The following is a 12,198-nucleotide window of genomic DNA, read 5'->3' as shown; positions in this document are numbered from 1 at the left end:
ATCCATCTCATTATCAAGTTAATTTTTGTTGCTACTAGATAGTTTCCATTGCATGATCAAACAACAATACATGACTAAACACAAACTAATTCATATTAGCTCGTTAGTTTAATCTTCATTCCACTAGCTAATTAATTGGCAAGAGAAGAACAACATCAACAAAAAAGAGACCTTCATATTCCACTAGGACCAAATGCATATGTTAAACTAGGTGAGCAACCAGAGTTTAAGCTTGTTTCGAAAAATACGAGAGTTTAAGCGACTCAAATTTTTTCCTTCCTTTTTAGAAAAAAGAAGAACAAAAAAAGCAGAAAAAAAAATCCCTTCAAGAAAATAAATAATGGGAGACAAACGGAAAGAGCCAAAGACTGAGGTTTACGTTGTTGACTTGCAGGGAGCTATAATTAAGTTCACATGGTTGCGAGTGAGGCGCACGCTCTAATCAGAGCCCATCATGAGCCCAATGTCAGGCTGGTCCCGTCCCACAGCCTCATGTATGATACCTGACGTGGAAGGCACCTATTGGCCCCCCTTTTAGGTCGCGCCCCAATTAAAATCCTAGTCTTGTGTTATAAGTTAGAGAGCTTAGAGGCACATGGAGCTAAAGATAGCTAGAGATTCATGGATCGATGTGACTACCAATACCAAGTTTCATCTTACAATTAGTAATGCATGATTTGATTACACCACCCCACCCTATTGTGATTTTCGGCTAAAGTTTAGACTCGTTTAATAACGGCTTTATTGGATGAATTCCAGTTCATATACTGTTTTTGTGAACGGTTCATACTAGGGTTGGGCATGGCCCCGGCCCGGCCACTATTTTACAGGGCCCGGGTCCGGACCGGATACACTCCAACCGGGTCAGGTTTTATTGTTTCAAATTCAGGGCCCGAAAAAAGCCCGGACCGGCGCAAGAATTTTAGAGCCCGGTAAAAGCCCGGACATGTAAGAACATGGCCTGTCCTATCGGGCTTGTGGGCCTGATAACCTGAAATGAAATGCAATGCAAATCTGCAATGAAATCACTGAAATGTGCAAGATTGAAAGCTCGATACACTGCACAGTGCACACAACTGAATGAACTGACAACTTAACTGCAATCTGCAATAGTAAAACTAGACCAACTGACCAAGTGTTCAACTGTTTAAGTGCTCAACAAAGGCACAAAGCAGTAAACTGTAAAAACACAGCAAAAACTAGCAAAGGCTGCAAAACAATCAAATCTCAAGTTCTCAACAACTGAATTTAATTAAAACCATCAGTCCAGCACTAACAAATTAACAAGAGAAACACTTCAACTAAAGTCAATAAACTTCAATCACCATCACCATCTATCTAAACTTCAATCACCATCAACATCTATCTAAACTTCAATCACCATCACCATCTATCTAAACTGAGAAGATAAAGAAAAACTCGCCATAAAAGAGGAAGGAAACCATACCAAGAGAACTCGTAGGAAAACTCGAACTAGGAAGAGGCCGAAGAGCAACGAAACGGTCGAAACCCCAATTCCAGGAAGAGCCTTACTTTCTGTAAATCATCTTCTCCAGAAGAGTCGATCAAAACAAGAAACAAGAACCCATATTAGAATAAAAGTCAATCTCAAATTCAGAATTGCAGATACGAACTACGAAGAGAGAGAGAGAGAGAGAGAGAGAGAGAGAGAGAGAGAGAGAGAGAGAGGAGCAGACCTTTGATCGAGCTGCTTTCCAGTGAAGATGAGATGCGAGCCTGAGAGAGTCTGAGACAGCGAGAGTGTGCGAGTGCGACAACGACTCAACGAGAGTCCGAGAGCGAGATTGCGAGAGTTCGAGAGCGAGACAGCGAGAGTGTACGAGTGCGAGTGCGACAACGACTCAACGAGAGTCCAAGAGCGAGACTACGAGAGTTCGAGAGCGAGACTGACTGACTGAGAGAGTTGACCCTCTCAATTTAGTTTAGGTCTTTGACCACAAATTCTGTGTGGTTGAGCTCATTCTATTATTGTAAATCCTTAGAAACACCTAATAAAAGTATGACATGTATATTAGTCGGGCTCTCGGGTTTTTTTTCATTTCCATAAACAAGGCCCAGGCCCGAATCGGTTATACACGGGCCTGGCCCGGACCGCCAATAAACATAGTCGGGACCGGTAAAAAGCCCGTCCCGACCCGGTCGGGCTGGCCGGTCCGGATCGGGCTTTTTATCTCCAACGGGCTTTATGCCCACCCCTAGTTCATACAAATGAATGCTTTGACGCTCTAACTAGCAGGCATAGCGGTTACTGGAAACTTGAAACTCGAAACTCGAAACTCGAAACCAAAACATCTGATTGTGGCATGCACATTACTAATGCTCGACGGATACAATGGCTTCAATTGGTGGATTTTGTAGGGGAGTTTCCTTTGTAACTTTCATTTCATGGATTTTAGGCTTTACATGAAGTCAAGCTAGTGTTGGACTTCAAACTTCAAAGTTCAAACCCTTCCCACGTTCATTTCTTAACCTCTTTCCCACCAAAATTCGCCCACTTTGGACTGTAATTATGCAATTCGAATTTTCCTGCAACAAACATACATGCCAGGTCTACCACAAAATCCATTGTTCCCCATCTTTTGATGTGGATGCTAAACAGCTGCGGTAAGTTGACAAACACAGAAGGTTCGTGGAAAAATGAAGAAAAGAGTGAAAAGCTAGAAAATCAGAAAACCGAGAGATGTAATCATCATAATCGTCATCGCCATTTAGATTCTAGTTTCTGTATGGTATCCAATGTAATTAGAAATTTTCAAATTTATAATGGTAAGTTATATAGACAGAAATTATAGTGAGCTAGCTAGGTAGGGTTTTAATTCCTTAAAGCCTTTGCATGTCAAAGAAGATTTCCACAACTAGCAAGAAGCTCGCGTTGAACAATTTCATAAGTCGCATTGTGGATTTACTGTTTATGTGCAGCAAGCAAACATTTCAGCTGATCAAGGAGGATCCATGCGTGTTGAGAAAAATATCCAAGGTTGAAATGTTGTCCTAGATCGAGTTCAAATTTGAGATCATTAACGCGAATGGAAAGTGTTTCATGCATGTATATATAATATTTCAATTATATAACCATTTTTTGGACATGCTATGTATAAATTAACGAAAAGTGTCGAAATAAATCAATTTTCAAGAATTCACTTAATAATCAGTATATTTATTTCATAGATAAAACTTAATTATCAAACGAGCTAGTCATTTTAATTAATTGTATAGATGATCGTGGTTTCTATTTTCGTATGTAATCAATTATCAACATCTAGCTTGAAGAAGTAATCAGATTAAAATGTGCCAACACTACAACCCTAAGCCTCGAATGTTTTTACGCTATTGTGAGGATTAGAAACCAGGAAGCTATTACATTTGAAATTACAAGCCTTCCGCAGTTCACTGTCAGTAGTGCGCAGCCCGTGGAGAAATTGCATGCAGCTAAAGAAAGTGGGACAAAACGTGACAGAAATTACATGCATAATTATGTAAATATATATAGAGTTGCCAAAAGTAAAAATAACAAATGATAATAATGGAGTTTGGTCTGCGAACTCTATTGTCACTGTGGAGTGTGGGGGTGGCTCGAGATTAACAATAGTTAAGCTAAATAATTAGCTTAATTGTTATTGTTACGTGCCTTTCTTGTTCTACTTGTGCCCCGCTGGTGTTATTAAAGCCAGGCAAGCAAGGCGGGTTATGTGGACCGATGATCACGGGATTAACTGATTAAGTGGCTCTTTCAACTCCAGCTGGATGCTCTAATCGGATTACCTAAATACCAAATACATTATGTGACAATCTCTCGTAGTATAGTTTTTGATTTATCAAGAAGATTTTCATTACACAGCATACCTCAGTATACGGTCGTGTATCTACATATATGGTGTGAATGGTTATGATCAGATGACGTTACTATAATGCACTGTGATCCCTTATATATGAATTGTTATGAATGACTAAGATTGTATTGTGTACTTACATAATACATACAATTTTTATCCATAATGTCATCAGACATGTATCTACATATACTATGTGAATGAATATGATCAGATGATGACGTTATTATAGATACATGGTGATCCTTTACATATGAATTGTTATGAATGACTAAAATTAATTACAATTGTTATGAATCCTCCTAAATTTACCTCGAGCGTTTTTGGAAAACATTTTATAGTTTTGAGTTTATTACTGTGAAAATTAATTCGCAACTCAAATGACTTCTAGTTGGCGGTTCTTACATGGCTTCATTGGTGATTAGGTGTGTACTTTTTCCTATGGGGACTTCTCCACCCACTAACGATTTCTTGGTACCTCATTCAGCGGGGACCTTTATTGTTTTGTTAGATTGTATTGCACAATTTTCTTTTGTAGAAAGTGTATTGCACAATATTTGTATCCCTGTCTCAAGCCCCATGAAATCTTTCTTGGCCCCCCAATGAAGAATGTCATAAAATCCCAGCCGCATATCACGGCTCAACTTAAGAATGACTCAAAGTTTACTCTTTCTAGAGAGCCTAGATCTAACATTCCCCCCACTTCGTTTTATCACTAATTAAGGATTCAAGATTCTATTTCTCACTTTACAAGTTTGCTTTGCCCTAATCACCTTTGGAGACTTTATTTTATGACCTCATAATAAGAAAAATATGATGTCACATATTAAGTGAAAGAAAAGTTAACAATTTAATGACTTGCAAACGTATGTCAAATCACGTATTCGAGGAAATGCGTAAAAGTGAACAACAACAATTTTGTTGTATTGTTGATACCTTTTCTTTTAGTGTCGGAGCACGAAATCTTATTTTTCTTAATTTTATTACTTCAAAATTTACGAAAATTATATTATTTCAGAAATCTACTATCGTGTTACGATTGAAGTGTGAAATGCTAACTGATAAAGAAAATATAATAAAACGATCTCACACACATGGTTTGTTCATCCTCGTTTCAGGGTCATGATTTCATTTTTCTATTTTTGGAGGCAAATTGTTCTTATTTTCCGGTTACGTTTGAAAAATCATGTGCTCGCTTTGTTCTTTTGACGAAGGACAAAGCCATAAACGAGTTTTAGGTGTGATAGCAAGAAAAATTTAACAACCAAAAACCTTCCCAAAAATAAAAAGGAAGAAAAAAAACACACGACACCAAAAAAAGAGAGAAACGAAAGAATATAAACCACCTTCAGCACTCGCCCATAAGAGCGTGCAACAGACAACATCCCACCAACTGGTAAATAAAAGAGTAACATGGGTTGGGTCCCACACTTATCCGTACAACGGGGATTCCAATTGGTAAGTGACGCACACGCGCAATTGATTGCCAATGGGGGTAGAAGAAAATATTAAATATAGGGGTATTGTTAATGTCTGAAAATTCCAAGCTTTGCCACTAAGGGCCAACTCAAAGCTACCTCCATAAGTAGTCCCCAACCTCCTGCTTTAATCCCTCACCTTCAGAGTAGCTCACTCTCTCTTCTCCTTTCTAGTGTTGAGCCACAGAGAAAACAAGAGAGAGCAACAACAATGGCTATGGCAAGTTTGGCTTGCATTGCTGCTCTTCTCATCTCACTAACATCTATCACCGAGGCTAGAATCCCTGGTGTCTACTCCGGTGGTGCTTGGCAAGGTGCTCATGCCACCTTCTACGGTGGCTCTGATGCCTCAGGCACCATGGGTACGTCCCAACCGCGCCTTTTATGCATTTACGAATTCTAAGATCACACTCTAACCAACTAAGCTAATTTGTTGTTTACAGGCGGTGCTTGTGGATACGGTAATCTTTACAGCCAGGGATATGGAGTGAGCACTGCTGCTCTTAGCACGGCGCTGTTCAACAATGGCCTCAGCTGCGGTGCCTGCTTTGAAATCAAGTGCGCAAACGACCCGAACTGGTGCCACTCTGGAAGTCCTTCGATTTTCATCACTGCAACTAACTTTTGCCCACCCAACTTTGCTCAGCCTAGCGACAATGGCGGATGGTGCAACCCTCCTAGGCCTCACTTTGACCTTGCCATGCCCATGTTTCTTAAGATCGCTGAGTACCGTGCCGGGATTGTCCCTGTTTCCTATCGTAGGTTAGTAAAGCTCGTTTCTCTGCTTTTTAACTTTTTACTCTGTTTAGTGCTATGTTTTTGGTTTTCTTTGTTTGCTCTGATTTGGCTTTAGGTAGTTGAAACACTTTTTCTTTTTGGGTAAATAGTTATGGGCTGCTTTAAAGTAAGTTTCTTTCTCATTCCCATTTTACCTAGTGGAAAATGCGGAAGCGTTAAGATCTTTGTTTTTACAGAATGCTCCGTTTTCACTCTGTTTTGCCACTTTGGAACTCAAATCTCGGTCTTAGAGTGAACTAGTACTAGTAAATGTTTTGCTACGTAAAATGCTGTCGTAAAAGCTAGATTTACCAAAACGTATTCAAATTCGTTTTTTCCTCAAATGTCAATAAGTTTATAGTGCTCGACAGTATTGAAACTCTTTAATCAGAAATGCGTTGCAAGATTGAGAATCGGACCATCTTGTGAAGCTTTTTGTGTGATCTTTCTTTATCTTGTGGGTCATTATTCGTTCTGAAAATGTAATGGGTTCTGTGTTTGGTTAGTTATTGACACACGATAATGGCCCAGATGGGTCTAAGTTTTTTCTTAAATCTTATTACTTATACCTTCATCACTGTTAACTGACCTAATTTGCTTTAGGTCATTACCATTAGTTAATTTCGACTCCTTTTGGAAGTTTATTGGTCACTTTCGGTTATTTGGCATTAAACCTATCTGGTCCCAAAACAGTTGAAATCAAATTATCAAATAATTTAAATCTAGATTTTTCATAAGTTGTTTATACTTTTCATGGAAGTGTCTAAGTTGCCGTACGTCAGCATTTGCCCTAATTTTGGACCTTTTAGCCAACACAGTAACTATGAGCGTTTTCATTACAGTGACTTTAGACGTTACACAATTTAGAATAAACATTTTTAACCATTAAAGCTACAAATCACAGTTTCGCAAAGTCGGGTCACTTGTTTAAAGTTAAAAAGAACTATAGACTGTATCATTTGTAGGGGAATGTTTGATGTTCAGTATATAATCTTTTATTATCTCTAATTTTTTTTTAAAATTTGACCTATAATCGAAAAAAGAAAAATTTGACTTATAGTCCACTAACTTACATTAGCAACCAATCCTGGCTTTTCTCCTTGACTGGTGCTTAGACTTCTCGGATGATCTGAACCGTACGCACCCTTGACCAGAGAATCTGACGGCACAAAGTACGATAGGTAGCACAGTCTCCTAAAGTCGGAGACTCGTTGATCAATGTGAAAAGGGCTTTAGATTTAGTCACGCCCACCTAGAAACACGGTCCGCGATCCACGTTATACTAACTGCACTGATAATTACCGTCTTATCCTCACTCGTTTTGTCTTATTTCCTCAGGGTGCCATGCCGGAAGCGCGGAGGGATCAGGTTCACCATCAACGGCTTCCGTTACTTCAACTTGGTTTTGGTCTCCAACGTCGCGGGTGCAGGGGATATCGTGAGGGTGAGCGTGAAAGGGTCCAGGACTGGCTGGATGAGCCTGAGCCGTAACTGGGGACAGAACTGGCAGTCGAACTCGGTTCTGGTTGGTCAGTCACTCTCCTTCAGGGTCACAGGCAGTGACCGACGCTCCTCCACTTCGTGGAACATCGTCCCAGCTAACTGGCAGTTCGGTCAGACTTTCACCGGAAAGAATTTCCGAGTTTGATTCCCGGCGACTTTTTCCTGATGATTTTTCCCGCCTTAATATTATGTTTCCATTTTTACCCTTTCTTGGAGCCATTTTGTTGGATGGTGCTTTTGACTGGGCGTTGGAGAATGTGAAAGTGTTTTAGGGACAAGTTTGACTTTTTGATTGGTGTGTGACTTATGAGAGTGGTAGGGTTAAGAGGGGAAATTACATTGAAGCCCAAAACTATAGGGAGTGGTTGAGGCGGTTGCAAAAGATTGTAGCCCGCAGCCGTATGATACTAAGTACGACCAGAAGCTGTAGTATATGTCTTATATACGTATGCCATTTGTAGTAGTAACTTATTTTGTTCTTCCAAGTATTTGGCTTGTTTCTATTGGCATTATACTTAAATTTGAGTACTTGTAAGAGCAATGAAAATCTTCGTTTGCGTTTGATTCGACAATTACAGTTCATAGTATACAACGTATTTTCTCCAAATTTATATCAGAGATTTCAATACAAGCTAGCGCATAATATGTACATAATTCTAAACCAAAATGGGAAGTTTCCGTTTTATTTCCAAAGAGTTCGGAGAAAAGAGAGGGTAGGTTTGCCGTAAAGGGCAGTTTCCTATAAATTTCTGATTGAGACTACTTCCGCTTTTCAAACAACTTAGAATTTGAGGATCGAGAAAACACATGACAACTTTGAGTTTTAATATCTGAGATTATACGTACAACGGAAAGAAAGATATGTATTTAGCATTTGTACTATCTATTTAATATAACCTTTACGGTGGAACCATTTTTCTTAATAACAAACGCGATTAAATAGATTTGAAACCTTACTTACCAACCAAATTGATACTCATTGAAGTGAAATGAATGGATATGCACTAACCAAACCTGCACATGGGGTGTGGGTCTGGGTTTGTTACAGCTCTGTTGAGAATGCTGGTGGTTGGTTAACTTCTTCACCATTGTTACACCAAAAGAAGAAAAAAAGGTTCCTCAGAAATAGTAGGCTTTGGATACCTCGTGTCCAATCTTTGGATTCCTGCTACCCTAAAAAGTAAAAATCATATAGACTTTGGATACCACCTCCAAGTTCCATCATCATCAAGAAGGAACACCTTTGGTCTTTTTTTGATTTCCCATCACATAGTTAAAGGGAACGTAAGAGAGTTTATTAAAATCCCCAGAATTCATACATGATGCATAATCACACAGAACATAATACATAAAAACATATATTTCTAAAATACATAAAATTGAAAACACACAGCCTTACTCTATGGAAAGGTGTGAATTGTATGAAATGAGAAAAGGCTGGTTCTTCTGTGTACAACTACTACCAATTACAAGTTATTACCAGTTTCCCACCCTAGTTCCTTATTCTCAGCTGGCCGTAGCTACTCGACCCAGCTGCATTACTCATCGATGCAGCAGCTTCTCTATGTCGCTGTCCGGCAAGATGTTTATAGAAATCTGTCGCACTAATACTGACCACGTTACATATGGAACATGTCCTTAAACTATGGGGTGCCGCACCACCTTCAATAACCCTCCGTTTCTTAGTCTGCAAATCGTCTTCAGGTGCAGAATCTGCCTTCTTCTTACTCGTTTGTCCAGTAATAGTTTTGCCTTTCAATTTCCCCAGGTTCATCTGGTGCTTCTTTCCCATTTTATGCTTATCAAGTACCATCTTAGTGTCACAAAAAATCTTGCATATGTCACAAAATAGTTTTGTTGTGCTATCTCTAGGAGGCAGAGGTAGAGGTTTGTTAGTCTCACTCCATCGAGGAGTAGTATTGTTACTCAACAAGGTGGGATTCTGATTTGTCGTAGGGAAGTACTGTCTCCAAGTTAAAGGTACTGAGATACCCTGAAAGAGAAATCACGGTTAGCTAAGAAATTAACAACAATAAAACGAAGAGATCACAATGCACCTCATTCTAAATAACGTCCATCATTTTATTTGACTACTAATAACCCTGGGACTTTCAGCAGAAACATACTAGAAACCAGGAAAGTAGATGAGATGGATACATGTGTTTTCACAACAGTCGAGAGATGATTGGGTGAAAGTAACACTATGTGGCAGTTTTACAGTTATGGTCTAATGAGATTCTCACATTTAGCATAATATTAAAGTTAGACAACTAGCACACACATGAAACCTGAACTAATGCCATTAGAGTACTGGCCTCAGAAAATCAGATTTACCATATGTTGGCAATTTTAGACGTTAGCCAGCACGACTTTGTAAATTCAGTTCTATTAAAAGACAAATCCAAGCTGTTGTCACTCACTTGAACACTGAAATCTGCAACAGTTATCTCTCTTCTAATCTCTTTTATGATAAGGAACCAAAGGATTTGATCAGAGAAAACCAAACATACAGCGCCTCACACATATGTCCAAGGTTAAGACCATAAAAGCATCAAATGAAAAGTTAAAATTGAAACTGAAAAGCAAAGACGGAAGAAGAAAACAAGTCTGAGAATAGACTGTTGCCTGCAAAATCATAAATATTCGCAGGTGGACATGGCCAAATCCCAACCGGTTGCTTGATCTTTGTTCGTTGACATGGCAAATGAACCCCATCTTCGGTCGCAACAGGTTTTGGGAAAGATTTGAAGTTTTGAACATCCACATGTGGAAATAGAAACCTGAGACTAGAACGCTAATTAGAGGGAATGGAGGCTGATCTACCCTTCCATAGGGTAAAAAATCTTCTTCTTGATTACAAAAAAGAACTTCGATTTATTAATTATCTTCAAAATACAAAGAAATTTTATTTTTCAATGAAATCTTAATAGCAAAATCACAAAAAAAGAAGAAGAAGCACTCTTCTATCTTGAATCATGTATACGCTCTAGGTAACGTGACAAATTCCACTTGATGATTTTGAGAGAGTGAAAGGGTTGAATGGTAGAGCATTCACAATGATGGTTCTGGAAGAGTTTTCTGAGTGTAATGTCGGTGCAAATGTGAAATGTCAAAATATTGTTAGGTTGTAACACCACGACAGATTTCCATGCATGCTACCAACACACCCGATTATACTGTGTTCCATAACACTCCATACACATGGAAAAGTGGCATGAATCCATCTTATCAAACATCTTTGTATACATACAGGTCAATTACAGTGGAGCATCTCTAGAATAATGTCTTTTCTTTAGAACACTCAAGTGTACATATTAATACTTCTTACACAAGACAACATTCTAATTATTTAACCAAGCCACAAGTGTAGATATTAAAGATTTTCTATAGAACATCTTAAAATAAATCTTGAACTGAGAAATTCGATGTAAAACTTCAGAACAACTCACCAGTAGGTTTCAAAATATGCAGCTAGCACATATGTACAAAAAGGTTTGATAACAAGCTTTTGATCCTAATGTCACTAACTTCAATATCACTTTCGAATTAACAAGGTTCTACAATATAGAAACATTCATATTAGGAATGCATTGGTTGTTCATACTTGGTGAATTTAGGTACTCACATAAGGACTTAGCATGTACATTTTAGGTGGAAATTCACAGCAACAGCTATTAATTCAATTAATCCAAACAAAACCAAAATACAATTCATCTTTTATGAAAACAAGAAAATACAATTCGTCTTAAGTTGAGAACAAGAAGAGTACCCTTTGTTGCAGTTGCAAATGACGCTGCTCAAGCTCTCTCGTATGTCCCGTCTTAAGATCTTTCCATTGCGCTTCAAATCTCAATAAGGCTCTACCCTGCTCTAAAAATGCCTTCTCAAGGTTGTTCCGCAGCTCCTGAAAATTTTGTTGCAATTTTTCTATTTAACAACATAAAAATGAAAAAAAAAAAAATACAGTAAGCTACAACAGCAAAGAAACATAAAAAACAAACATCAAAATTCAAAGCACATACATTACACAACATAACCAATGCTACTAAGTCAACTTCGAATAAAACCACAAATCATGAGACTCACCAATGGCAATGTCCATTTCTTCTGAGCACCGAGCCATCTCAACTAAGTGCCTAGACATCTCAAATCTGCAGCACCCATAAAAAAAAAAACCATGATCAAAATTCAGTTGCATTTGCCAAAATAGTACAAGCAGAGAACGCCAGCAGAATTACTTACTATAAACGTTGAGTACATTTATAGACTTGCAGAATTGCTAATACCCATTTGAATTTCTGAACTGGGAAGTCTTGTTTCGCATTCAGACCAGCAATTCCGGAGAACCCAACTCAAATCTTGGCCGGAATTTCGAAATCTGAAGGATGATAAGCAAAGGAAACGAAAGGGAGTAGTGGTGATTTGGTGAAGTACCAAAGTGGCTTGCATGCAATGAGGTGATTTAATTCAATAGAGCTCAAATTAGAGCTCTTTATTGAAAATAAATGGAGTGAAGAAGAGGGTCGATAGAAGCAATGACGAAGTAAACAGTAGTGTCAACCATGTGAGGAGCAATATGTAACTGTTAT

At 38.5% G+C, this 12,198-nt stretch overlaps 2 protein-coding genes across 3 annotated transcripts; one reads left to right on the top strand and one right to left on the bottom strand.

The window, feature by feature from the left end:
• Window positions 1–5,471: 5,471 nt before the first annotated feature.
• LOC101290769 (expansin-A4-like) lies at window positions 5,472–8,179 on the top strand. Its single transcript, XM_004300379.1, has 3 exons — window positions 5,472–5,691; window positions 5,773–6,091; window positions 7,445–8,179. Exons 1-3 carry the CDS (start codon window positions 5,541–5,543, stop codon window positions 7,752–7,754), a joined length of 780 nt encoding a protein of 259 aa, XP_004300427.1. The 5' UTR covers window positions 5,472–5,540; the 3' UTR covers window positions 7,755–8,179.
• Window positions 8,180–9,015: 836 nt separating this feature from the next.
• LOC101291629 lies at window positions 9,016–12,198 on the bottom strand. Of its 2 annotated transcripts, none has more exons than XR_184745.1 (4): window positions 11,852–12,198; window positions 11,696–11,760; window positions 11,379–11,513; window positions 9,016–9,602 (listed from the first exon to the last, which is right to left on the bottom strand). XR_184745.1 is itself a non-coding variant. In XM_004300382.1 (4 exons), exons 2-4 carry the CDS (start codon window positions 11,751–11,753, stop codon window positions 9,102–9,104), a joined length of 717 nt encoding a protein of 238 aa, XP_004300430.1. In that variant the 5' UTR covers window positions 11,754–11,760; window positions 11,848–11,995; the 3' UTR covers window positions 9,016–9,101. The 2 variants fall into 2 exon arrangements, 1 of the variants encoding a protein (XP_004300430.1); XM_004300382.1 differs by having other exon boundaries at window positions 11,379–11,536; window positions 11,848–11,995.

This window comes from Fragaria vesca, linkage group LG5, assembly GCF_000184155.1.
Source record: "Fragaria vesca subsp. vesca linkage group LG5, FraVesHawaii_1.0, whole genome shotgun sequence".
Classification (NCBI taxonomy): domain Eukaryota; kingdom Viridiplantae; phylum Streptophyta; class Magnoliopsida; order Rosales; family Rosaceae; genus Fragaria; species Fragaria vesca.
This window is presented reverse-complemented; position numbering and strand designations above follow the sequence as displayed.